Here is a 27665-nt window from a genome sequence, read left to right on the forward strand (position 1 = left end):
TCCCAATATTTGCTTAGAAATTGGCGTGCGCCCTCTTCTGGGCGTACGCAACGTTTATAAATGAGGCCCCTGAAGAGGCTGGAAAAGGCGATGAAGAAATGGGAAATGGTAGAAAACTAATGGGTTTTTTAAACCATAAACCATTAAAACCTTTTCTAGTAGACCTCGGAAATATACATTTAAACCCGAGTTTTTGCATAATATGTCCCCTTTAAAGTGTGTGACCAAAGTGCCAAAACATCAAATTGATGTTATACAGATGTGTTTTGTAACCTTGAGAAAGAGCTTCCAAATAATGCACTTGCTATCTTTGGTTGCTTTACATGAACTTTTGATTTGTCATGGGATTTATAAGCTAATCTTCATCTAACAATGCTGAAGCTCTTTCTCCTAACCCATCCACCATGTTTTTAACAATGGCCTAAGGATATGGAGTCCGTTTTACAGATGGAGAGATTGCGCCTTAATAAGAATAATAAGAAGAACAAATTCGTATTTAGAATTTGGGGGCCTTTTTTGGCTCAGCGCCACATTACTCCAATCCCATAGAGACTTCTGCCTGTGTGAATAAGTGTGGTGTCTATTTGCTCATTCTAGCTCACTCATGAGGTGTTGATAAGGCTACTTTTGAGAAGGCTAACGTTACTTTGTAAACTGGCAGCCTCAAAATGGTATTGTTATACAGTATGGTGACATGTTCTGCTTTCTTTGTGTCTTGTGACCGTTGTAAAATTGAAAAAATTAAAAATAAAATAGGGTGTGTGTGTGTGTGTGTGGGGGGGGGGGGGGTGGGATTGTATTTATTCATTCATGCAACCTTGCGAGTTTAGTACAGTATGTCCGCCACAGGGACCTGTACAGCAACCAGTGTAGCGCATGGCCACCTCTGATTGGTCGGACAGTCGGAGCAGCGCTGTGATTGGTCAGATCATCAGCGGCACCGAAGTGGGTAGATCAACACACTGGTGCCGAAAACTTTATTTTCGTGTTGTTTCGGCTACTGTTTAACTATTTAACCATTTGAGTTAGTGCTGGTGCCTCGTCTGGAGGAATAACATTATCAAAAACCTCTAACCACGTTTCATCAAGTGTTAAACGACATTTAAATGATGCTCTGACGGAGTGAGCCGAGTTAGCTTTAGCGGGCTATCCCTAGGTCCATTGGGCTAACAGCCTGTCATTGGAATCACAGCTAACAGGAGCGACACAGCATCAGCGGGACACAAGGTAACACGGAGGAATATCTAGTTATCTAAAAGCTGTCTGGTTTAGAAGATTTCACACATCACAGTAAGGATTAACATGCTTACCATTTATTAAGCCCATAATCACTGTCACCATTAGCTGCTGGTTTCATTTCATTTATACGAAAATCAACTTGCAGAAACGTATATGTTACTGCTGATTGACAATAATCTTCTGCACCAAACGAGAATAAAATTAGGTGCCAGTATATAAAACGTACCAGAAACGGTCTGAAAGTGCGTCCAAACATAGCAATGGTAAGCAGAAAGTAGGAGTGAGGTTTTTGAAGTTGCCCTTTGAAATGATTAAATAATGCAAAATGTAGTAACTAATAGCCACACAGAAAACAACTTTTTTTGTTGTTGTAAATATGTGGTAAGAGTGAACAAAATAACGTGTACTTTGGCTGATCTTGTGGTTTTGTTACAGACCTTGTGTCTTTTAATCTTATTCATTTTCAGAATGGGGGAAAAGTGTGCCCTTGGTCTCTGTGGTCTGTTATATTCCTTACTAACTGACCTTGGAAATAATGTAGGAAGGCAATATATATCCAATTTGTGAATGGAACTAATTCGTAATCCCCCAAAATCTTTTTCTTTGGATTTATGGATTGTATCCCAGGGCCCCATATTTATCAATTGTCTCGGAGCAAATAAAGCAGGTGTTACTGACCAAAACCTATCCAAGTGATGACATTTTCGCTCTACTTTTAGGTTTTAGGAGTTTCACCTCCGTGTCAATTTTTGGCCAGCTACAACTGATTTCCTAATGTACAATGCTTAATCAATATTGATTATTATGCAACACTATACAGATTTATAGACCAACAGTTGTTTGCAGTCGGCTAAACTGTATTTTTCCTTTTTCCCCCACAGCATGAACTGCCCCCCCACCAAGCGCCTTCGAGGCCTGAACCAGGATGTAGCGACGGCGATGGCCTTTGACGACCCATTTGGAGGTGACGAGGACTTCACCCAGGATGACTTAGATGAGATTGACATCATCGCCTCGCAGGCCATCACCTCGGCCGCTGCGTCTGGTCCTGGGCCTAAAGCGGGGACCAAACCGTCAGAGCTGGCCCACGGCTCGTCTGCCCGGCCGCAATCTGCAGGGCCAGTCAAATCCATGAGCAGAGCCACAACCAATCAGAGCAGAGAGAACACGTTTGGTTTGGGTATCAGCAACAGAGGGATTGCTGGGATAACAAGCAGAGAGCCTCTTGGTGAGTCTAGAGCAGAAGAAAAAAAACACAACATTTTAACCGATTTAGATGAAATGGTCTTATGGACCAAAATATGATCATATTTATAGGACAAAGCCTGATGGATTTGAAGTCCCACCAGCTGTCTGCATTATGTCCTTTTTTTTTTATTCCTAATGATCAGTTTTCCAGAGCATTCGTCCGTATTTAGGTTGATTTTCTTCCTTTCTGGCAGCCATTGATTTCACTTAATTTCTCAGATCTATATGAATAATGATTGGACTGTAACGATATCAGCTAATCAGTGTTAAGGAAGCAGTTTTTTGTCAAAGTAATTTGACTATTGTAGACTAGGATAATGGCAAACAGTGAAAGTAGAATATTACTCATTTATTAAACCGCTGCCAATGTGGGTTTAAAAAGTGCATTTAACGGGGTTGTGTACCTTTTTGTGAGATGAATTCACAACCACAGATTTCCTACTTCTTGAAAAAAAGTATAGCTTAATGAAGATGATTGATTTTATGGTTGGTTGGAGTAACTGTCTCCAAACACCTTTCTTGGCCACTAACTCAGTTACATCCTTTTGAAGTGTTGCTTCATTTCAAATCCAATGTGGTGGTGTACAGAGCCAGAATGATGAAAATGGTGTCAATGTCCAAATAATTATGGACCTGACTGTATTACTGCCTTTGTGTGTGCACTCTAGCAGGATGTATTAATATACTAATAATAAAGTAACCCTAACCCTCCTTTGTGTGTTCAGGTAACAGACAGCAACCGTTCGGGTCAGACATATCAGATGGATCCTACTGTCTGCTGGAGGCTCAGCACGCAGAGCTGAAGAGGAAGGTGGGATTTGCTGGTTTTGAACTAAATAAAACTTGAAATAAAAATAAATAAATAAAATAATGAAATATACAAAAGGATCATTACAGTGAAAAAAAAATAATTCATATTCGGAGCAGAGAACCACAATCACTGACTCATTTGCATGTGAGATTATCACATTAATAAAGTGTTTCTGTACATTCTTATTTTGTTGAACAGGGTTCTGGTAAGGTTCATTCATTGAAATTTTTAAATAAAAAATGTACTTCATCCTTTTCAAGTCCAGTCTTAATGAATAAAAGCCTCAATTTAGTGTTTACAACATATTCCAATTTATATTTTGGCAAAATATATTATGGCAGTAATAAAAAAGTTGTTTCAGTACAGTGTTTGATAGTCGTTGTTACAGACACAATTCAATCTGGATCAAAAAAGTGTTGACTACAAACCTTTTAAGGATAATGTTAAGATAACGAGATGTGGGAGAGGTTTTACAAACAGCGTATTTACTATGGGTTTGGTTTAATGTCAAATTCAGTGACTTGTAACAGCTGAGCATAGACCCCTTGATAACCATGCCTTTGTAAATGTGTATGTAATTAGCTGAAGGAGGTCGAGGAAGAGATTGTGTTGAAGAGCGGGGAGATCCGCGTCCTGAGGGATTCTCTGAAAGGAGCTCAGCAGGAGAAGGAGGCCCAGAGGCAGAACCACATCCTGCAGGAGACTCAGAAGCAGAGAGAACAGAGCGACAAGGAGAAGGAGCTCAACAGGAAGGTTAGGACAACGCATAGATAGACAGCAGCAATTATAATCCTCAGAATAAAATTATAATAACGCCGGCATTTTGTCTATGTTTAGGTTCAGTCTTTGCAGTCGGAGCTGCAGTTTAAAGAAGCAGAAATCAACGAGATAAAGACCAAACTGCACAATTCAGACAGAAACAAGACTTCCTCTCCACTGACTAGAAACAGGTCAGTGGTCAATATTAACGACACATTTGATAATTACTTAAATGTCTTGTGATGTATTTCTCAGTTTTATATAATTGTTAACCGATTACAGTATATGTTGGTTGGACAAAACAAATCAGTTGAAGACATCACCATGGACTTTAGCATGTAAGTTGGCTACGGAAAATTATTGTTTTTTTTTCTCCCGTGGCCTTAACATCTTCTGTAGTCAGCTGATCAAACTTAGTTTGTGAAATTTACTGACAGTGTCGAGTTGAGAAGTAAAACAAGAAAAGGGCAATTTTATTATTTTGGCGGGGTGGGGGGCAATGGTCACATTTAGTGAAACAGTTTCAGCTGTGACTCCAGAATAAACCCTTTGGACTGACCAGTGTGTGTGTTTTGAACTGGTCATATTTATGTCAAGTCACAGAGATTGATTGTCATCATCTCTAATCTGATTGGCTGTTCACTCTTTCTCTCTCTCCTCTCAGTCCTAAAGGACTGAACAGTCTCATCCAGTTGCATCATGGGAGCGGTGGCAGCTCCTCCTCTCCAATGGGAAATGGTTTCATCACCAAGGAGACGTTTGGAGCCAGAACCACGCCGGTGAAGACGCGGAGAGACGTTGGAGACAGAGGGGGGTCCAGCAGCAGATCTGGGGACAGACAGGAAGCGTCTCGTCAGGACCCCTTCCTCTCCGTTAGACCTGCACACATGCAGCACAGAGGTCAGTCAGTAGAGGGTTAATGGAAATACATTACCTGCCACATAGTTCATTCAAATCTCTTTTGTTTCATGACAGGTTTCTATTTTTTTTACCTTAGTCAGTCAATCACTTACAGCAGACTAAAGGTACATTTCATAGTTTTTAGACATAAAATGTTAGATGCTTATCAAGAAGAATAATGCTCAGACTATGAAAAACCACCGCTCTGGACAAGGACTTTTACACAGAGGAACTTGTGACAGCTTTAACATTTAAAAAAACACTAAAAATACAACTTGAGCTTGAGTAATTGTATATAACATAATAGATAAATCAATGAAAAATTTAAATAAATTACAAATCAAATTCATTACTTAAGGCTCTAGGTCTCACAGAGAGAGTTTGTGCAGTATTGTAAAGGTTTCCAGGGGGGTTTTATATAAGACCTATAGACAGATTTTGTTTCTGTTTTGCAAATTTTATGGCGTGTATCTGGAATTTTTCTAATAAAGAAATAAGATTAACATACATTTTCTCGACAGGCAGTTCATCATCCAAAAAAAATAAACTAATAAAATGAATTACATTTTGTGTTTGAGTTGAGGAGAACTTTGTCTGGTCAGTAAAAACATCCTCAATGATGCCATAGTGCTGTCATTAAGGTTATCCGGAGTTAGGCTTAAAATATTTGACAGTAAACCTGTTTTATAATATGGTAGTTGGAGTTTGAAAAATAACAGCATTTACCATGCGACGAGGGTCAGATGCAATATCAGGACATTTTTGGAAAGTGTTGTTCTGTGTTGTCCTCCAGGTGGCGTCCTCCTGGGGTTGCTGCTCCAGCAGCCTTTGTCTCCCAGCAGCCTCGGCCTCTCTCACCTTCTCTCCATGAGTTTGACTGACATTCACCTGACGTCCAGGTAAATATCCTGCACTGTGGTGTGCTAGGTGTAACATTGAATATTATGTGCAGTGTAGTGCTGTATTCATTTAAACACATGAGTCTGCTGCAGTAACTTTAGAAAAAAATCATATTGGTTCAATATGAGTTATGGCAGAATAAATCTGGTAATTATCATCCTTGTTACTTATCCTGAAGCGCCCTTAAGCAGGGCATTTAACTCTCCATTACTTCAGCGAGGAAGCACAGTTAAAAACAAAAAGGCATTTGTGCTTATTAAAACCACATTATATATTTTTATAAAATGACTAATTAATCTGTCAAAATGACTAATTAATCTGTCAGGTTAATTTTAAACTTTTGTAATACCTTTTTCACTCGGTTTCAACAACAATAGTAGCAGTGATTTGAGTTTTAGTACCATAATAGTTCCCATTACAGCTCAAGCACAAAGGAGCTGAACTGTTTTTGAATACTAACTGATGTGCTGTTTTATATGTTATGAATTCAGCGGGCTGTCAGCAGGTATGACAGCCCGCTTGCAGCTCCACTCGGATACTGCAGCCAGCGGTGTCGGGGGTGTTGAAAGTGAAGCCCGAAGAGCTGCTCTGAGTCCGGTCCAGAGTCTGGCTGTAACCGGACTCAACATGCTGAGTCAGAGCCAACCAGAAGCTGCAGCCAGCAGCACAAACAAAAGGTAGAGCTGAGATACTACACAGAGAGGATGAGGAGGAGTTTCTTTCCTCAGGCCATCAGACTGTTAAACCAGACTGACAATGTCACTTAGCCCACTACCCAATCATCACCACCCATTCATTATTATAATCTTACACTTTATATAGTTTTTTTTTGGCATTTTTTTTATGCTTTATTGATAGTGTAGAGACAGAGTTGAAATGGGGCAGAGAGGGGAGTGACATGCCGAGTACGACTGCGGGCTGGAAACGAACCCGGGTCCGCTGCTGGCCGAGGCCCATGGGGGGGACGCCCTACCAACTGAGCTAAGGGCGCCCCCACACTTTATATAGTTGAATTACATCCGGACTGGTACATAAGAATTTCACGACGCATTTCCATGTTGATGCGATCTAAACCGGAAAAGTCTGATCTAGAATGATAAGTTAGTATCTAATGTCTATCAGTTATGTCCTAATACACCAGTATTAACTAACTTGTAACACCGGGGTCTAATTGCAACCTTTTTCTTCATAAAGAAATTTCCCCTCTCACTATGGTTTCCGCTCCAATAAGCGAACCCCGGCCGCAGCGGCGAAAGGGCAGGGTTCAGCCTCCAGACTACCAGGGATACTTTAAAATAAAGGAAAATGACCACGTTGTTCAGCGTTTTACTTCCTCAGAACCCCTTCATCCTTATGATGATGCCGGTTTCTGTGTAGTATAAACCCTTTTATATTTGCTTCAGAAAATCTTCCTCTTTTTTCCTCTTACGGTCGTTATCCGAAAATAAATCCTCTAAACTTATACCCGTTTGAAGACGTATGTATTTATTTCATTCACCACTCTCAGACAGAAGATATCCTTCACAAGTTATTATATTCAGTTTTATGCAACCTATGCTTTTTAACCCTGCTTCCTAAAAATAGAACAGATATACTATTTTCAGAATTTGAACGCCTGCGTTAAACCTGGGAAGGAATTAGAGCATATTCTCTCCTTACAGAGAGGTTAGTTTTATAAAGTTGTATGTGTTTTTAAATCAGTAATGTGCCGTAGTGTGGGCTCAAATTGTACTTACCTCCCCGAGGACGGAACCATCTATTTGAAGAAAAAACCTATACCTAAAGTCCTTCTGTTCCAGTTATAAACTAATTCACAACTGAGGCTTTACAACATTTAAGGGATTTTATTTACAAAATACAAGAGAGTATAGGTATATTACATAAAATGGACAAGAAAGGAAAATAAAAGAGGTTATATGCCTTATGACTCATTCAATAGAGTTATTTTTTCCCCTAATAGATGTTTACTTGGTCAATTTCCTGAATTTGCTGTAAAGCTTAAAATAACCTGAGGTATGTGCATGCCCGTCAGATTTAGTCTTACGCTTCTAAGTTTTTCTTCTGACTCCATGGTTGAAGGGACAGATAGAGTCTGCTGGAACAGAGTGTGACAAACTATAGGGTATATTGTAATGCCCTGTTCTGCTCCAAACGGGCTGTTATATACAGGTCCTTCTCATATAATTAGCATATTGTGATAAAGTTCAATATTTTCTGTAATGTACTGATAAACATTAGACTTTCATATATTTTAGATTCATTACACACAACTGAAGTAGTTCAAGCCTTTTATTGTTTTAATATTGATGATTTTGGCAAAAAAGTAAAGAAAAACCAAAAATCCCTATCTCAAAAAATTAGCATATTTCATCCGACCAATAAAAGAAAAGTGTTTTTAATACAAAAAAGTCAACCTTCAAATAATTATGTTCAGTTATGCACTCAATACTTGGTCGGGAATCCTTTCGCAGAAATGACTGCTTCAATGCGGCGTGGCATGGAGGCAATCAGCCTGTGGCACTGCTGAGGTGTTATGGAGGCCCAAGATGCTTCGATAGTGGCCTTAAGCTCATCCACAGTGTTGGGTCTGGTGTCTCTGAACTTCCTCTTCACAATATCCCACAGATTCTCTATGGGGTTCAGGTCAGGAGAGTTGGCAGGCCAATTGAGCACAGTAATACCATGGTCAGTAAACCATTTACCAGTGGTTTTGGCACTGTGAGCAGGTGCCAGGTCTGGTTGAAAAACGAAATCTTCATCTCCATAAAGCTTTTCAGCAGATGGAAGCATGAAGTGCTCCAAAATCTCCTGATAGCTAGCTGCATTGACCCTGCCTTTGATAAAACACAGTGGACCAACACCAGCAGCTGACATGGCACCCCAGACCATCACTGACTGTGGGTACTTGACACTGGACTTCAGGCATTTTGGCATTTCCTTCTCCCCAGTCTTCCTCCAGACTCTGGCACCTTGATTTCCGAATGACATGCAAAATTTGCTTTCATCCGAAAAAAGTACTTTGGACCACTGAGCAACAGTCCAGTGCTGCTTCTCTGTAGCCCAGGTCAGGCGCTTCTGTTTCTGGTTCAAAAGTGGCTTGACCTGGGGAATGCGGCACCTGTAGCCCATTTCCTGCACACGCCTGTGCATGGTGGCTCTGGATGTTTCTACTCCAGACTCAGTCCACTGCTTCCGCAGATCCCCCAAGGTCTGGAATCGGCCCTTCTCCACAATCCTCCTCAGGGTCCGGTCACCTCTTCTGGTTGTGCAGCGTTTTCTGCCACACTTTTTCCTTCCCACAGACTTCCCACTGAGGTGCCTTGATACAGCACTCTGGGGACAGCCTATTCGCTCAGAAATTTCTTTCTGTGTCTTACCCTCTTGCTTGAGGGTGTCAATGATGGCCTTCTGGACAGCAGTCAGGTCGGCAGTCTTACCCATGATTGCGGTTTTGAGTAATGAACCAGGCTAGGAGTTTTTAAAAGCCTCAGGAATCTTTTGCAGGTGTTTAGAGTTAATTAGTTGATTCAGATGATTAGGTTAAGAGCTCGTTTAGAGTACCTTTTCATGATATGCTAATTTTTTGAGATAGGAATTTGGGGTTTTCATGAGCTGTATGCCAAAATCATCAGTATTAAAACAACAAAAGACCTGAAATATTTCAGTTGGTGTGCAATGAATCTAAAATATATGAAAGTTCAATTATTATCATTACATTATGGAAAATAATCAACTTTATCACAATATGCTAATTATATGAGAAGGACCTGTAGTGAACTGAGAACCAATGAGCTTTGAGAGAGGGAGGAGTGAAAAAGGAACAGCTGCATGGGGGACCCCGGTAGCCCCCTCCCTCTTTCCTACTGTATGGCCATATAAGGTCCTTCCCCTACTCCTTCCTATGGCCCTATGGTCCTCCCCCTTCCTCTGGTCAACTTTAACCTGATGAGCCTTCACATTCTATTCTGTTTCATTAAACATTTCCTACTTTTACTTATGACAAAAATAAATACAAATGTCACAAGATATGCACAAGTAAAAAGTTACATCATGTTCAAGTATCACAACAATGTGCAATTGTGTATGTGACGAATAAATAAAACTAAACTAAACTAAGATACTACAGCTGCTGTGCTGAAACTTTGACTGTTTCCAATACCCATACGTCCCTGCTATTTAGTAAAAGATTTAGGGTGTCCCACTTCCTGTAGCCAGATGCAGCATGCTCAAAAACCCACCCTACTACAACCCGCCCTACTACATCCGGACACAATATTTAGTGTGGAAATCCGAATGCTTTTTGGGCGATTGGGACCCACAATCCACTGCACATCGGATGTCCCACTTGTGTGTGCCTACTACATGCAAATTACGTACTTTTTATGATCAGCTGTAGTATGAAAAAAAGTAAAAAAGTAAGAGTATGCGATATGGAATGCAGGGTTTTTCATCTGCTGCCCAACATGGTTAAAGCTGAGCGATTATGTGGACAGCAGCGCCCTCTTGTGGCCAACTGATGTAACAGCAGTACAAACAAATCACATGGCGAAACACCACAATAAGGTCATGTACTAATGTAACCATAACCAGAATGACAGGTTGAGTCCCTGTAAACTTGAAATACTGTCATCACACAGAAGTAACACTTTAAAACAACAGACAACAAACAAGATAAAACCATAAGGAAATGCTTTGTTAACTCATATTTTATACTGTACCTTTCATAGACTTTCCAACAATAAAACACGAGCCAACGTTTACATTACATTTCCTTGCAACTTTTTTTTTCATATATAAAAAAATCAAAAAACCTGAAGAAATAAACTTTCAAACTTACTGACCACGCCAGCCCTGACAAAAACATTAAGTGTGACTATATAAATCCTAGCAATAATGTTGCAACTTACCTAAATAATGTTTTTGTTGTGTAGGACGTGTCCCGGAGCGGTCCTCCTCCTCCCTCTGTTGGAGCTTCACCTGTCTCGGCTCTGTCAGGCTCTGGATTCACTGCGCTCAACCTCTGCCGGCAGCAGTGGTTCAAACTCTACTGCGTCATCCAGCTCGCTGCCATCAGACAGAGCTGGAGCAGGGAGGAGACTGCAGGAGCCTGTTTTGACTCGTTTCAGCGTAGAGGACACTGGTCTGGCTGCTCTGAGGCTCCTCTACCTTGTGCTGGCCCACAGTGACGAGGTAATGGCGCAACAGCAACGATACAGACACTAATTTACTAACTGGATGATTTTATTCTAAGCTAGTATTCAAAGTACACATTGTCCAGTCTGTTATGTACAACACTGTGCCATTATATAGCTATGGTCCCAACTGTTTTTTTTTCATCACTTATTTTCTTTCAGTGAGAACATTTTAATTCTAATCAGAAAGAATATAAGTATAATTTGGATTTTGATCTTTGTGATGCTCCCAGGTGGTGGATGCTGTGTTGTCAAAGGAGAGTCAGAGCAGAGATGCAGACAAAAAGGTACAAACAGAATCAACAATCTTTATTGCAATGTATTTAACTTCATTAACTTCCCCCTCTGCACCTTCTGTACAATAAGCAGGTGTGATATCAAAATATGTACTTTGTGAAATTAAACTAAATAACGATTTGTCAGAATAACTTGGAAGAGCTCAAAATGTGTCATTTCCTTATCCCAATCCTGCTGGACAGATATTTTTTCACCATCATTTAAATAAAAACTTTCCTAAACAAATCTTCCTCTCTGGACTTAGGCCAGGTTCTCTTCTGCAGGTCTGGGTCTGTGCTCCCAGAATGCCTTGCTGCAGTCAATGTTGCGGCTGTGTGATGTGGGGCTAGGTGATGGCGGAGGCTCACAGGGAAAGGAGGTCGTCCTCAATGCCATGAAGACACTTTGTGTGCTGATTGAGAGGACGCCAGAGACACACACTGACAGGTATTCTCACACACTCGTACAGCTGTTTTCTAATTTTAACCTACGCTCATTTCCCTGATTGGCACTATTACTAGCAACTAGCAGTAAGGAGGTCAAACGTCATGGTCGAGCTCGTTGTTTTTCTCTATATTGTATGGCGAGCAGATTTGAGAAGAAATGTGATGATTGAAATGATTATATGTGACATAAGATGTTTACAAAGCAGACCTAGTGTATGAAGATTAATTAAAATGTTGAAACACATCATTGGAATTCATTTATCAATTATAATTTAATTTAGTTAAAAACACGCTAGAATGTTAGATATAAGCAGATGTAAGGTCTTTAAAGCAATCCATAATTTGCACTCTAATATAACTTTTAAATTAACAAAGTAGTTCCATAAATGTTTAACGTATCCCTGGGCTTCCAGAGGAGGGACGCAAATATTAATAAGAATGAAGATGACGATGATGATGATGAAGAGAAGCTGAAGAGAGAACTGCTCAGTTTTGAAGTTGATGATGAGTTCACATGTTAATAATAGGGCTGTCAAATTAACGCGTTCATTTCGATTAATTAATCACAAAAAAATTAACGCGATTAAAAAAATTAACGCAGATTAATCGCACTTCTATAATGCCCTTTGACCCGGTGCAAAAGTGCTGCGAAGCTGCACCTGTAGCTTGCATACACAGCCCGCACGGGTGAAAGGGAGAAAAGTAAAGAGAGAAGCAGGGGAAAGGGCGGGGCCAAGGGCTCTATGGACGGTTTATGGGATGCTTCCGGCAAATAAGCATGAAGGTAGGAAGACATCTTACTTTATTCTCCGCAGTGTCTGTGCATTATTGATTTAGTGGGTGCAACAATGTAAGTTCAAAAGTATCTCTCAATCTTCCTCCGTGTGTCTCAATTTTGTTTGCTAGCTGTCTCGTCTCCCGCGTAAACAGACACCCGCCCCGTGAGTGTGTGTGTGTGTGTGTGTGTGTGTGTGTGTGTGTGTGTGTGTGTGTGTGTGTGTGTGTGTGTGTGTGTGTGTGTGTCAATATTTTTGCCTATGAGTACGACGATGGTGAATTAATCGGCATAAGCATCTGTGGCAGTGCAGCGCTGTCTGTTGTGGAGACAGAAGTTACGAGAGACGGAGAGCGAGAGAGAGAGAGAGAGAGAAACAAACTGTAGCAGGCTATACAGCTGTTTATAAACAGGTATAAAAGTGTGCGATTAATTTAGATTAATTCATCACAGAGCCTGTAATTAATTAGATTAATTATTTTAATCGCTTGACAGCCCTAGTTAATAACCATGTTTTCCTGCTGACAGCAGAACATTTCTTTTTAATGTGTGAGAGCTGAATGAAGCGTCATCACACTTTTCTTGAGTTTTCTCAAGCAAAGCCACAGACACATGTGATATGATGCAATACTTACCTGGGAGGGAAACTGCGTGCATGTGTGTTCGAGTGATTTTTTGACTTACTGTCAGTCGTTATTTAATGTTAGACTGTAAACTACCAGGAGGAATGATATATAGTCAGTGTGGTGACGTAACAGAGAGTAAAAATAGCTAATGAAATATGAACAGCTGAACTCTGTAAAGATCACTTGAAGTTGAAGCTTATTTTTCCGAAAATAAACTGACAGAAAATGATGAGACTACTATACCCTTTGTACCTCATTAGTGCAGTTTGTGCACAACATGTCACCACTTCTACTGAGAGCCATAACTCGCATCAGACACACATATCGGCCAATGTGTCGTTATTAGAGGTTTTGTTTTCATGTATCATTATCAGTATTAGCCTAAAAAGGCCTACTTTGGGCCAAACTAATAATAAATGTATTTCAGCTTTCCATAAATTATTGTTCCTTTTTAATCCAGAAACAAAAAGAGATTCATAGAAAATACTACTTGCACGAACAACTAAAATGATTAAACCTGATCCTCTTACTGTTGAACTAGTTAATTAGTTCACACTGGTCTCATCTGTTTCTTCCTGTCGTCTTGTGTCTCAGGTTGCAGTGTGTGCTGCAGGCGCTGTGTGTGTGTTTGTCAGCAGACAGCAGGTTACAGACAGTTTCAGAGTGTGTCTCTTTGCTCACGTCGATGTCGGACCACCAGACACCGGCCCAGCAGCTCTGCTCCCAGCATGGTGATACATAACTGTTAACTCCTCTGTGATGAATCATTTATATCCTTAGGAACCACTCTGCCTCACTCAATCTTAATTTAGCTTGATAGTTTCTCCTCCACACCATTTGCATAAACATTAAATACCTCACAGCAGCTGAACATCTGATTTTTTTTTTATCTAGACCCGTGTGTTTTCCTGAAGTTGTTCCAGTTCATCAGAACCAGAGCAGACGACCAGGCAACACAAACAGACTGGATTCTGCTGGACCTGCAGGTAACACACACACACACACACACACACACATATTCCAACAGTAGTAAAGAAGCTTTATGGTTTCATTATCAAATCAAATGTTAGCACTTTGCATGAAACTATTAATAATTGGACAAAATCCATGAAATAAGAACTGTTAAAACAGAACTGAGAAAACGCTATCATAGAAAACCCTGACGAAACACCTGAGACTGAACTCCTAGCATTTGAAGTAGAAGAAATGTTTAAAGTGGAAGATAAAAATAAAGAAAATAAAATACATAAAAAATACGAGGAGTAAGTAGATAAAATATGAGTAGGGAGAAAAAGAGTGAGATATATAAATTAATATGATTAAATACATTTAATTGAATTAAAAGCCTGGATAAACATAGAAGTAATAACTAAACAAGTTCATAAAAAAGCAATATAGGATATACAGTATACCTGTATATATATTTATATAATATATTAATTCAATCAAATGAATCATTAAAAATAAATAAAAATGACATAGTTTAAATATAATTCTATGAAAAGCTAAACTAAAAAGGTAGGTCTTGAGTTTACCCTAAGAAATATGAACACTCATTCTGTTTTGGTTTTGTCCGACCAGGGGGGGGCTTTATCTACTAAAAGTTTGCACGTATAAAAACTTGTGCTTAAAAAAAACGTGCAAGCTGATATATAAACGGTGTGAACAGTGTTAATTTCGTAGACTAAGACTATGACGAAAAATATTCGTCTACGAACCTTTTTCACGGACGTAAACTAAATAAAAACTAAATAAAAAGGCAGATGTGATGACGAAGACTAATTTAACTGACACTATAGTCTACGAATAGGAACTAGACGAAACTGTTAGGGCGGGACGAATGGAGAAGAGATCCAATCAGAACTACTCTTTTTGTGGGACAAGTTGGGAAGAAATCCAATCAGTGCAAAGCAGCGAATGCAACCCTGTGTCGGTGAAAATCGACGGGAGACCGCGCAGGTGTGAGCGGGTGGAGTGAGCCGCTGTGCTGAAAAACTCTGCGGTATGATGGACAAAAATGATAGTCAGGGATATCCTGCCCGTTAACGATGTCTAGGGGAACGGCTAAGTTCCGCGATCTGTTTGTAGTAGGCTCTGTCTCGAGTTTGAATACACAGAGCCATGTGAAACTGCCGCCTCCGTCCGTTAGTTTCTGTTTTTAAGTTACAATCAGCTCCGACACATGGACAGCGTTCAATTAAAACCTCTAATTGTATTATCTAAAAGGCTTTGATGCAAAAGAAGTCCGAACACACACAGCGGCAGCAGTGTTGCTTAAAGGAAGGCGCAGTTGCTCAAATTTATCAGCACCTCAACTGCGTGCTGCTGCTGCTGCCCAGGGGCGGCCTTAACGATCTCGGGGCCCGTTTCAAGACCTAGTGTGGGGCCCCCCACTTTTTAAAAATATTTTCTTTATTTTATTTTATTTTATAAATAATGCTTGTGCATGCTCCCCGCAAAAAGAAAAAAAGATTGTGGAATCCAGTTGGTTCATAGACAGATCATGAGATAATGGACCCCCGGGCACAGGCTCTTAAAGCCCCCGTCCCCCCTATCCAGTCAGGTACACTGATTTTATGTGAGATTATTACTAATGAAATAGAATACATGTTTTGTATTACAACCATTAAATCTGTGTCTGTATTGCATATTCAAACCTTAATATCATTCAATGAAGAAAAAAACACTTAGTCGATGAAGTCCGCTGTAGATTTAGTCAAACTAAAATCTGCTTATATTTAGTAGACTAGACTAGACTAAGACTAAACTATTTTAGATGACTAGAATAGGACTAAGACTAAATGGTGTGATATTCAAAAGACTAAGACTAAGACTAAATCAGAATTTGCTGCCAAAATTAACACTGGGTGTGAACTGATGTTTGTGCGCAAAATAACACGTGGTTCCCATTAAGTAGTACATTGGCCGTAATGCCTCTGACTACATTCCCTCCTTTACAAACCTGGCCAGTCACTGTGTAATGTGGTCCTAAAGGGATTGCTTCCAAATAAATGTCCAACAAAGACATTAGACAATTAAACAAGCTTTTAGTTTGAAGCTATGTGACATCCCTCCCTGTTATACGACAGGCTGATAATTGGTTAAACAGTTGAAGGTCACCAGCTGACCTAGTTCACTCAGTTGATCCAGGTCACTTCCTCCAGGCTTTAACAGTTGGTCCATCAGCTTATTCCCTTTTCTCTCTTCAGCTGTCATCCACCCTGCCTTGTCTCTGTTCACCCTGCACTATCCAAAAAACTCCACCGCACATGTGCTGGACATCCCAGCATGGCTTCAATAAGTTTGGTTGAATACATTTAATTGGTTTAAACTTTTGCGTGGAGTTTGTGACATGGACTCTCAGGCTTTTACACCAGTGAGCAACACACTGCTTTGTTTAAAACAAAGTGAAAGAAAATAAAACAGGTTGGTTAACACCCCCAATACTAAATTTAAAAAAGATTATAAGATCCTGAGGCACCTATGAATAAAATATAAGGAAAAAGGGTAGGTAAGGAAATCACTCAACCTACCTTTTCGGTCCGTATTGAGTCTAAACAATGACAATATATAAATTTAAAAAAAGAAACAAAACTGATGTAATTATTTTTTAATGAAAGTGATATCAGCTATGACTGAGTGGTTAATATGACATGACTGTTGCTGTATTGACGGAATATATACAGAATATATTATTTGAATCTTAATAGTTTTTAATAAAGGTAATTCCAGCACTTAATGGTTTTACTAAGGCTCGTCTTCATCTGTTAATAGTTGAAATAAGCTTTTATTTAAGAATCCACTGTTCTTGCATTGTACTCCATTGTTGTTTTTGTGTCTCAGGTGGTTCGTTTGCTGAGCAGACTGATGACTCAGAGAGCAGAAAGCTGGACAACCAGCCAGCGCAGCACCTGTCCATGTTACACTGAGGTAAAAACTATCTATACACCGTGTTCCAAATTATTATGCAAATTGGATTGAAGTGTCATAAACTTCAAATTTTTTGTTTTTCAATTAAACTCATGTATGATATTGTGTCTCAGGATGCCTTGGATCATTGAAATTAATCTCATACACCTGTGATAATTAGTTTGCCATGTGAGCCCAATCAAAGGAAAATCTACTTAAGAAGGACGTTCCACATTATTAAGAAGGCGACATGTTTCAAACAATATGGGAAAGAAAAAGGTTCTCTCTGCTGCCGAAAAGCGTCAAATAGTGCAATACCTTGGATAAGGTATGAAAACATTAGATATTTCACGGAAACTTAAGCATGATCATCGTACTGTGAAGAGATTTGTGGCTGATTCAGAGCGCAGACAGGTTGGTGCAGATAAAGGCACAATGAGGAAGATTTCTGCCAGACACATTCATCGGATAAGGAGAGCAGCTGCTAAAATGCCGTTACAGAGCAGCAGACAGGTATTTGAAGCCGCTGGTGCCTCTGGAGTCCCGCGAACCTCAAGGTGTAGGATCTTCCAGAGATTTGCAGCTGTGCATAAACCTATTATTCGGCCACCCCTAAACAATGCTCACAAGCAGAAACGGTTGCACTGGGCTCAGAAATACATGAAGACTAATTTTCAAACAGTCTTGTTTACTGATGAGTGCCGTGCAACCCTGGATGGTCCAGATGGATGGAGTAGTGGATGGTTGGTGAATGGCCACCATGTCCCAACAAGGCTGCAACGTCAGCAAGGAGGTGGCGGAGTCATGTTTTGGGCCGGAATCATGGGGAGAGAGCTGGTAGGCCCCTTTAGGGTCCCTGACGGTGTGAAAATGACCTCGGCAAAGTATGTTTAGTTTATGACTGACCACTTTCTTCCGTGGTACAAAAAGAAGGACAGTGCCTTCCGTAGTAAAATCATCTTCATGCATGACAGTGCACCATCTCATGCTGCAAAGAATACCTCTGTGTCATTGGCTGCTATGGGCATAAAAGGAGAGAACCTCATGGTGTGGCCCCCATCTTCCCCTGACCTCAACCCTATTGAGAACCTTTGGAGCATCCTCAAGCAAAACATCTATGAGGTTGTCAGGCAGTTCACATCAAAACAGCAGCTATGGGAGGCTATTCTGGCATCCTGCAAAGATATTCAAGCAGAAACTCAAGTTCAATGGATGCAAGAATTGTGAAGGTGATATCAAAGAAGGGGTCCTATGTTAACATGTAACTTGGCCTGTTAAGATGTTTTTGATTTGAAATAGCTTTTGATTTCACTAAATATGACCTTTCACATCCTGCAAATTCAACAAATTACCATTTTGATTTCTTTACAACTTATAAAATGTTTTGAAACTCTGTTGTGCATAATAATTTGGGATGGTGCATTTTGAGTTTTTTATTTTTGAAAAAAATACCGTTATCATTTGGAGGCTTGTTCAATAAAATTTTAATCATACTTTAACGGTTGATGACTTGAAAATTATACTGACTGTAATTTGCATCGACTGTTTAGGAAAATCTGAGAAAAATATCATTTGCATAATAATTTGGAACGCACTGTATATTGACACTAAACTTTGAGGTGCAGCTTTTTACACAAGTCTTTCTCTCTCTCTCTATCTCTCAGTTGGTACAGACAGTGGTGATTGTTTTCCATCGTCAGTGGTTGGATCTTCGTGGTTCTCAGGAGCCGACGGACACGGCAGGTTGGTATTCAAAGGCTCCCTAAAAACAGTTGATTATTCTATAGACAAATTGTCATTTATTTTGTTTTTTTCTTTCTTTCATGTAGGTCCGGCCCCCTCGTTGCCATGGTGGCGGGGCGCAGCGGCGTCCCTGCTCAGAGAGTGTCTGCTGCTGCTGCACTGGCTGCTGCTGCATCACGGCAGCTTCTCCCAGAGCTGCAGGCCACTGCTGCACATGTACGACCAGGTCATCCCCGCTGTACGAGACACGCTGAGGAAGATCCCAGAGCTGAGTGAGAGCGAAGGTAACGCACACACAATCTCACTCACTCACTCACTCACTCACTCACTCACTCACATATACACACCCAACAGTTAATCTAGTGTGTCCCTGTAAGTTAATCAAGTCATACAACACACAAACCATAGCATAATTTTATTTCATTGTAAAGGTTCATGTTATCAAACCATTTCCGCACTAGAAACATATTCTTCATGTTAATTACTATGGGCTGTAGTTCTAACTGCCCTTGAAAAAAATGTTGATGCTTTCTCTCTGGATACATTCTCACCTAATTCAGGTTATCTGCCTATCAGTACTTCTTTTTCCCAAATTCAAAACCTGTAAATACGTGACTGCATATGACTTATGGGGTGAGGGTGACAGAAGCGTTAGCACTTGCGAGCCACAATGCTGAGTGAATGTAACTGATGTGTGATTTTTTCAGGACGGTGTCTTTATATTTTGGCAATGTAATTTCACATCACTATAGAAAACTGACTCATGTTTACTTTTACCTGTCTGTTAGAGCTGGCGTTGGAGGAGATCTGCCGCTCAGAGGGCGATGATACTGATGACATGGACACTGATACCGGCTCCTGATTGGCCGACTCCTGCCACGGACTGCATCAGTGACCAATGAGAAGACAAGCTGGACCGTTTATTAACTGTTGATTGGATATTTCAGACGAAGACAGAAAAGAGACTGTTGAAGTGGATATGGAACAGAAATGAGGGACTGACTGGAGTGACACACAGTCTCAGGATTTATTCTGCTGTCTGATTGGATTAAATAATAAAACATGAAGGTGAGAAAAGCTGCTGCTGTCAGAGTTCATGTTAAGCAAATCGTTTCTTTCCTTCTCCCTGTTTCCTCTTCTGCAACTTTTCTCTGTGATTTCACACTTTCATTATGTTTTCACACTGGATTTAAGGTCTGGTTATGGTCCCTCCTACACTGCACTCCTACCAGTGCAGTTATTTTTTAATGTTTTAACTGCTTTATACTTTTGCCTTATAAAAATGTCCACCTAACTTTTAAATACCCCTTTTACCATTTACCGGAAAACAACAGACTTCAGGAAGACAAGAAATAGTCGGCATGTTACGCCTCACATTACGGGATGCAGTGGTTTTTACACTTTGTTGGGGCAGCAGTTTAAAGAGATTGCATTTCTAGAGGTTTATGTTCTGTATGTTCTACAGGTGTCTGAGAAACTGCCTATAGTGTCTAATCCCTACAGGTTTTGTCGTCGTAGAGTTAAGTAAAATGTTATAACTTGAACACTTGAGGCCGTTTCATTTTCTTTGCTGTGACCTCGTCTCTGAAGTTAAATGGCTGCCTGCTTTGTTATTATTTAATAGTCTGTAGTACAGAAGTCTGTCGATCTGTAAAGCTAAGGCTGGATACAAATCTTCAAATCAAAGAGAGCCATTCAAAGCGAAGAAAGTTTTTATTATTAAATCGCATCCTTATTACTTTCTTTTTGCTATTAATACATGTCATTATTTTCAGGCATGTATGTCCAGCATTTCATTAATACAACAAATTGTTTAAGACAATATAACAATAGCATTATTAATACGCAAATTTGGTGTGTCAGATTTCAGTGATGGAAAAAACAAGAACCAGTTTGGGACCAGAAAAGTGTGTGAAACATCTTTATTTATTCTCTAGCTGTAACTTGAGGTCTGAATGACACTAGAAGAAGGCATCCTGTCAGCTGACTGCAGGTCTGTCGGGCAGCGATCGATCAAAGGACTGGTGTGTCAGGAATCATTAAGTTAAATTACAGTTTCATAATTTTTATTTTTATTCTACACATGGTGGATCCTGTAATCCTGAAATTTAATTTTACTGGTACATTTCAGAAATTGTATTTAATGCTCACAAATTTACAGTGTTATTATTTTGGGATGATGGTTGATGCGAGATACTTTTGTCACATAGAAGAAGAGGTGTCCCAGAATAAGCCTGTTAATACAATTATTATTAGAGTTCTGCAGAACAAAAACAAGTCAAGTGTTAAGTGAAGTTGTGAGAAAACAAACCTGAATTTTTTTTTTTAAAGATTGTGGCAGCACTGGGCTTCCCTTAAAACTGTGACCATCAGAAAAATACGAGACACTTTGATGCTTTAATGCCAGAATGAAGCTGAATTGAATTCAAACCACTTTATGCTGAATTTCTTTAATTTCTCAAGTTATTTATTTATTTCTGGTTATTTTCCAACACTGACCGATAATTCTAGGGAGCAACTGGGAAATGTAAACACTTAAAAAAAATAAGCTTTGTCACATTTTAGTTCCCTTTTTAAAAACTAATGGCGTCTTCATCAACTTCTTAGATCAGAAATTATGATCATGTAACCAGATGATCAATGAGTCCTTAGATTATCTCTGTGTTGAAGGGGAACATCCACGTTTTCGAGTTGACGTCTGGAACACACAATCCGTTCTTGTTTCAGAATCATCTGCAGAGCGATTGATTTGTGGAAGACGAGGAAATGAGGTTTAGGCCTGTGGGGCAGTCGCTCTGTAAGGCCACGCCCCATTAATACAGAGGCGGAGCTTGAATTGAAACACAATAAGGCACCTGAGGTGGTCAAGTAATCCAGGATGAGACTGTCTGTAGTCAGTGTGTGTGTGGTGCAGTATATCTATCTTTTTGAGTACCAATTAGGGTTTTTGACTCTGAGTGAGAACATCTGATTTTGACCTCTTAAGGCTGTTTGGAGAAAACAGTCACCCCTAAAAGCAGGTTGAGTTTAATGTTTGTGGTCAAATTAGGGAGTTTAACTGTATCACTTCATGTCCTCACTAGTATAAACATGTGTGTGTTAGTGTTTTTCTGTCCATGTTGGCACCACCTGGTCGTCTTCCTCTTGTTTGTTCTGTAGTGGTTTGTGTGAGGTGTGATGCGTCTTGGGAGTGTTGTGATGTGGCGCACAGCGATTGGTCAGCCACGGGTGCATCAGCAGCTCGGAGGCCACCAGCCTTTCTGCGGGCTCCTTTCTCAGCATGCAGTTAATCACACACTTGGCTTGTGGCGACAGCCAATCAGGGAGGCTGAAGGCTCCGCGGCGGATTTTGGCGAACAGTGCGGTGGGCTGTGTGTCCTGAAACGGGTATCGTCCAATCAGCATGGTGTACAGGGACACGCCCAGGCTCCAGATGTCTGCGGCGCGGCCCGAGTAAGACCCGCTCCCATTGGTCAGCAGCTCAGGGCTGACATAGGCAGGACAGCCGTGTCTGTCCGTTAGAGAGTCGTCGTCATGGTTACCGTGCAGGAGGATGCAGTCATTGAGGCCGAGAAGGGCGAGACGCGTCCTGCAAACGGAAACCAAACGGGCCATACTTAAATCAGCATTAGAGCAGAAGTATCTACTATTAACAGTAATAGTAATCTCTAGATAACAGGTATTAAAGCTCATATGTATTCCTACTGATGCTTATTTTCCCCTGATTAGGGCGGTCTTAAAAAATTGAAGAGGCAATATATTGTGAATTTTCTTTTGGTGATATCTGAATAGTGTCGTTTGCTCCAAAAATCACAAAAAACAAAAACAAAAAAATCAAGTTTAAAGCTGGTTTTGAACTACAAGTAATATGGCTAGTTGCCTCGAATTGCCGGGTTTGAATTTGAATTAAAGTTTTGAATTAAATTGTTTATAAATCAATTTGTTAGCTACATTTTCAATAATAATAAATGCACTGTGATTCATTAAGAAGACCAGATCGTACAAAGCAACTGGCATTTCAGTTCTGTTTCTAAATTTTCAGTGAACTATGTGGATATAGCAATATGCATTACAGTGTATTGTGAGTATAAGTAGTTTAGTACTCGTCAGTCTTACCTGTATTTGTCAATGAAGACGAACCTGCGGAGCTTGAGGTCTCTCAGGACAACTCCGTGGCGATGGCAGTGCATGACGGCGTTCAGCATCTGGGTGAACAGAAGCCCCGCCTCCTCTTCGCCCAGACGCTTCCTGCTGCGCAGGTAGGCGTGCATGTCGCCATGGTGACCGGGCAGGAAGACGTACACGCTGTCCTGGCCAATCACCACGTCCTGCAGGCAGCAGACGTTGTCATGGTGACTGATCCGGGCGTAGGCAGCCAACCGCTCCTGGTAACCACGCAGAGGAATCACCTGGAACCATGACAACCACGACGGAAAGTTAAGGTAACATGATAAACTGTTTTTCACTGTGTATTTTTAGCTACTGACAGCAGTATCTGTTGTATTTAAGCTAGTTTAAGCAATAGCAGGTGGTCTACCTGGCAGGTGTACTGCTGCTTGGTGTGTGCATGTGCGGCCCTGTAAGTCTCCTCCCCCTCACAGCGCTCAAACAGGAAGTACTGTCCGACCCTGGATGCTGATTGGCTCTGGTGGGACTGGGTGGGGCTGCTGGGCTGGAGGCAGGGAGACAGGCCAGTGGCTGGGGGCTGTGGAGTGAGACGGGCCACTTTGCATTTCAGTAAATTGTTCTGGGGCTCATCCAATAGCCTCTTCAGACACAGCTGAGACCGGGCTGCGGCCACACCCACATTCATCTGTGATTGGAGAAACAATGTGACATCATCAGGTTAATTAAGGCGTTGAAAACTTGATATGATGTCAGACTGCAGTAAAGCTGCTGAATATTATCTCCTGTTTAAGGAACAAAAGTGATCTGAACTTTTTGTGTGAAAGAGTGCAACTCTTTAAATGCTTCCAGGTGATAAAGTGCACAGCTTTATCCTATATGATGAAACGCCCAAATTTGCCAATTGGCACAAGACACAAACTATAGCTGAGGTCTATGAGAATATCATTTGATTAGTTGGTTTTTCAGGTTTTAACCAGCTGAAAACAAAAAATCCTGATCATTTATTACAGACATATAATAAGAGTTATAATTCAGAGTAAGCTGATACCCACTTACAGTTGTATGGCTACTTAGTGGCAGCAAAAAAACAAACTGATTGTGAACTTGTTAGCAAGCGGTTGACTATTTAGACGACCAGCAGTTACTGATCCAAAACAAGAACGAGAACAGTTAAGTTGCAGCCGGACAAATAAACATTGAGCTCAAACTTAGTATAAAGCTCAGAAAAGCTACATAAATTCTATGTAGATTGTTTATTGTGGAATTCCTTTATTTAAGAAGAGATGTAATTATAGTTGGTTTTATTCAAGAATTGGTTGTGGTATAAACTTTATTCCTGCACCACAGCACCCTCTGCAGAAGACAGCTCTGCTGAGCATTGCTCCTCCCTCGACTAAACCCTCTTCAGTAACGTTTTCCAGTCCAGTATGAAATGTTTTATTAGTTTCTCATCTCACTGTTTTCTGCGTCTCTGCTGCTCACATGTTACACTGTTAACGTGTCTATAGGCTTCATGATGCAACTTCCTGTAAGCTGACGGACGCTTCAACTTTCAGACTGTTGCATCAGAGCACAACAGTTTATAGTTTAAACAGGCTTTAAATACAGTTAACAGCTGACACACACACATATTCTGAGTCAAAGTGTGTGTTTCTTTCTTTAACGTTTTTCTGAGCCTGCCCTGCGGTCGCTGTGGTGAAAACCTGCTGTTGGCCAATACTGCTTTCACTCTGGTGAAACAACCTGAGTCACAGCGTCACCGAGGCAACATCATCCCCTGACACACACACACACACACACACACCCAGAGTGAATCTGTGTTGCCTGATGTCTCATCTCGTCAGCTTTGTGAAGGATTTCTCCACCACTTTCTGGCCTGTTGCACAATCGGAGTTCAGACTGAAAAAACACAGACTAGATTCTACTAAACTCTATTTAGTCCTCTTTCAGAGTTAGACAAAGCCTTTCCAAGAAGTGTTCCTCCTGTCTTCATGGGCAATCTGCTCTGTTCACATTGTAACTTATATATGTATCTGTATTATTTGCACTACTATGAAGTGTAATTTAACAGTACCAGTAGTAGAATTATTGATATTAGGGTAGTGTCTGTCAGCAGTTTTTTTTAGTAGTATCATCAGTAGCCTACTTGTTCAATCTCTTAAATGTTAAAAGGTATTGTTCACTAACTTTTTCCTGCTACTCTGAAAACATGACTTACTGATCAGACCAAAAGGGTCACAAGACTCACATTTGTTCAAATGTTACAGCGCTGTCCTAATCATATTCAATGTTTATATATTTTAATTTTGTCATTTGTTTTGCTTCTTATCATTTCATTTAAGCACCATCTGCTGTAACTGAGTCACTGTCACTATTAGGCTACTTTGTTTTAATCATATATGTGCTCATCCAGGCTGCAGCAAACATACAATAAAGTTTTAAATGTGTTTGACAGCAGAATAAATAAACATATCAAACAATTGCAGAGGTTGCTGGAACGTATTCTGTCCATTTGAACTGTTTGAAATATAATTGAGCCTGAATGGCGACTCACTGGCTTCCCAGTTTCCCAGTCGTCCTTTAGTGGCATCAAATATTTCTCTGAAACCCAACTCATGGCCCTCTGACTTGGCTTTTTCCAGAACTTTCAGCTGATTCCCAAATGGTGAAACACCATGGAGGAAATGTCCTTCTCACTTGTCAACAGACTCATCTCTATGACAACTGGGCACACTGAGCTTTTTTCAGAAAAGTGCTAAACAAATAAAGTTTGTTACTTAAATAGCTTACAGTAGGGATGTCCATGGTTAACCGGTTAACCGTTAAGAAGATCTTTAACCGGTTAATACTAAAGGTTAAACGGTTAAAAAAAAATGTAATTCATTTTAATTTTTCTCAAATCCGGACTCTTATTTTGATATCGCAATGGCTACCCGTCCCCTAAGCCTGTGTGTGTGTAAATGTATGTACATTTCAGTCACTTATTGCACTTTCGGCTCCTACATTCGCATACTAGACCTCTTCTCACAACATACAAGGTGCCGTGTGAATGTCAAATTGTAGGCATTTAAATTGGCTACTGGTCCCTGAATAGTTTTTAAATTAATAAACAAAAAAAGGTTGGGAGCCTGCTATAATGCTTCAGGTATTTCACTATAAATAGGCTACATTAAATCTTAATGGTTAACCGGTTAATAACCGTTAATTCTTGTGGTTAACCGGTTAAAGAAAAAATACTAAATGGCCATCCCTAGCTTACAGTTTTCATATTAATGTAGGCCTAGTGTTTGCAGCTCACTACAGCTTTAGTTATACTTTGCATTTAACACAAAACATCAACTAAAAGGATTAAACTAAAACCAAAAGCTATATTCAAAATGAGCACAACCACCTCCAGTAGCTATCAGGATGTTTTTTTTACACTTTCAAGCCAAAGGCAAAAGTATTTTGTACCTTAAGTAAGGCTACACACATGGTCAGTTTCTTACCTTGTGCTTTTCAAACTGACAGACTGCAGCAGCTCAACAAGGAAACCAGTAGAAACCCAGTAGAGTCAGTGAAGAGCTGATGGTCTCTGTCTGTCTCTGAAACGGAAGTTGCTGAAGCCATATAAATAAATTAAAAAACAAGGGTTTTCTTGTGAAGTGTGACTCCGGCTTTGGGACCAGCAGCAGCTCTTATACTGGGAGAACTGGAGCGAACTCTCCGGGGGTGACGTCTTTGTCTGTTGCGCAACCTGTCGTCAGTCAGCTGCCGGGTGTGGAGCTGCTTTTCCGTTTATATGTAAAAAATAGTCGAACTCCAACCGGAACTGTTGAGCAAAAAGTAGGCTACACATTAAAGTTGGTATTTATACAAATATCCGGAGCTGAGGCGAGTCAACTCCAGTTTAAATTAAACCTCCGTGTTTAGGTTTTTTTTTTTTAATGTTAGAGCCAGTCCGAGTCCCCGGACAGTCTGCTCTGACCCTGTTCCTCCGCAGACTCTCCAGCCGGACTGATCCTCTGTCTGTTTGGTTTGGTTACGTTGATTCCTCGTGCGGTGTCGTCATCCAGCGGGGGGCGGGGCCTAGATGTTGCAATCCCGAGCCGATCATTCGTCAGAAAACTGGCACGAGACCAAACATGGCAGTTTCGATATGATCCCTTATTAATAAACATAATTATAGGCTAGATAGAAGGGGCTCGCAACTTTTAATTGTAACCTACTTTCAATTTCACAGTGAATATTATTTTACAAGAACAGATAAGATAAGGTAATGATTCTTTCCACAGAGGGGAAAATTATGTTGTTACAACAACAAAGGACAGTGCAGAGTATAGGCTATATAGGGCATATTAAAATCATCCAAAATAAATGGTAAACAAAGTAAGTAGGCCTAACTAACAGTGTATTAAAAAGAGTAACAGTCGGTTAAATTAGTAAACAGGTATACAAAAGAAAGTGAATCAGCTGACAGTCTGATATAGTTAATAAGTAGGCCTATAAAAAAGAACGTTTTACACTTGGTGAACATTTAACAGTGATATTGTACATTTAATGGACACTGATAGGCATATGCACATAAAGCTGAACAGTTATATTGCACATGATGTTTAACAGTTCTAATGTATAATATAATGTAACTAAGTAAATGATTATGTGTAAATCACTAAACTTTATCTTATTTACCACTTTGTTTATTGATTAATACAGTTTTATCTTTATCTATAA

General features: G+C 40.2%; 2 protein-coding genes across 2 annotated transcripts; one reads left to right on the forward strand and one right to left on the reverse strand.

Annotated features, from left to right (window-relative positions):
* The first annotated feature begins 953 nt into the window (after positions 1-953).
* On the forward strand, positions 954-20147 carry atrip (ATR interacting protein). Its single transcript, XM_080026739.1, has 17 exons — positions 954-1227; positions 2121-2467; positions 3213-3298; positions 3881-4051; positions 4136-4248; positions 4722-4957; positions 5751-5856; positions 6349-6534; positions 10789-11047; positions 11283-11336; positions 11591-11772; positions 13767-13903; positions 14067-14158; positions 17016-17102; positions 18746-18824; positions 18911-19108; positions 19613-20147. The coding sequence occupies exons 2-17, from the start codon at positions 2122-2124 to the stop codon at positions 19684-19686; spliced, it is 2406 nt and encodes an 801-aa protein (XP_079882865.1). The 5' UTR covers positions 954-1227; position 2121; the 3' UTR covers positions 19687-20147.
* A 387-nt stretch (positions 20148-20534) lies between these two features.
* On the reverse strand, positions 20535-26935 carry trib3 (tribbles pseudokinase 3). Its single transcript, XM_080025387.1, has 4 exons — positions 26441-26935; positions 23362-23637; positions 22941-23233; positions 20535-22413 (listed from the first exon to the last, which is right to left on the reverse strand). Exons 2-4 carry the CDS (start codon positions 23635-23637, stop codon positions 21924-21926), a joined length of 1059 nt encoding a protein of 352 aa, XP_079881513.1. The 5' UTR covers positions 26441-26935; the 3' UTR covers positions 20535-21923.
* Positions 26936-27665: the final 730 nt, after the last annotated feature.

This window comes from Ammodytes marinus (genome assembly GCF_949987685.1).
Source record: "Ammodytes marinus genome assembly, chromosome: 4".
NCBI classification, from domain to species: Eukaryota; Metazoa; Chordata; class Actinopteri; order Uranoscopiformes; family Ammodytidae; genus Ammodytes; species Ammodytes marinus.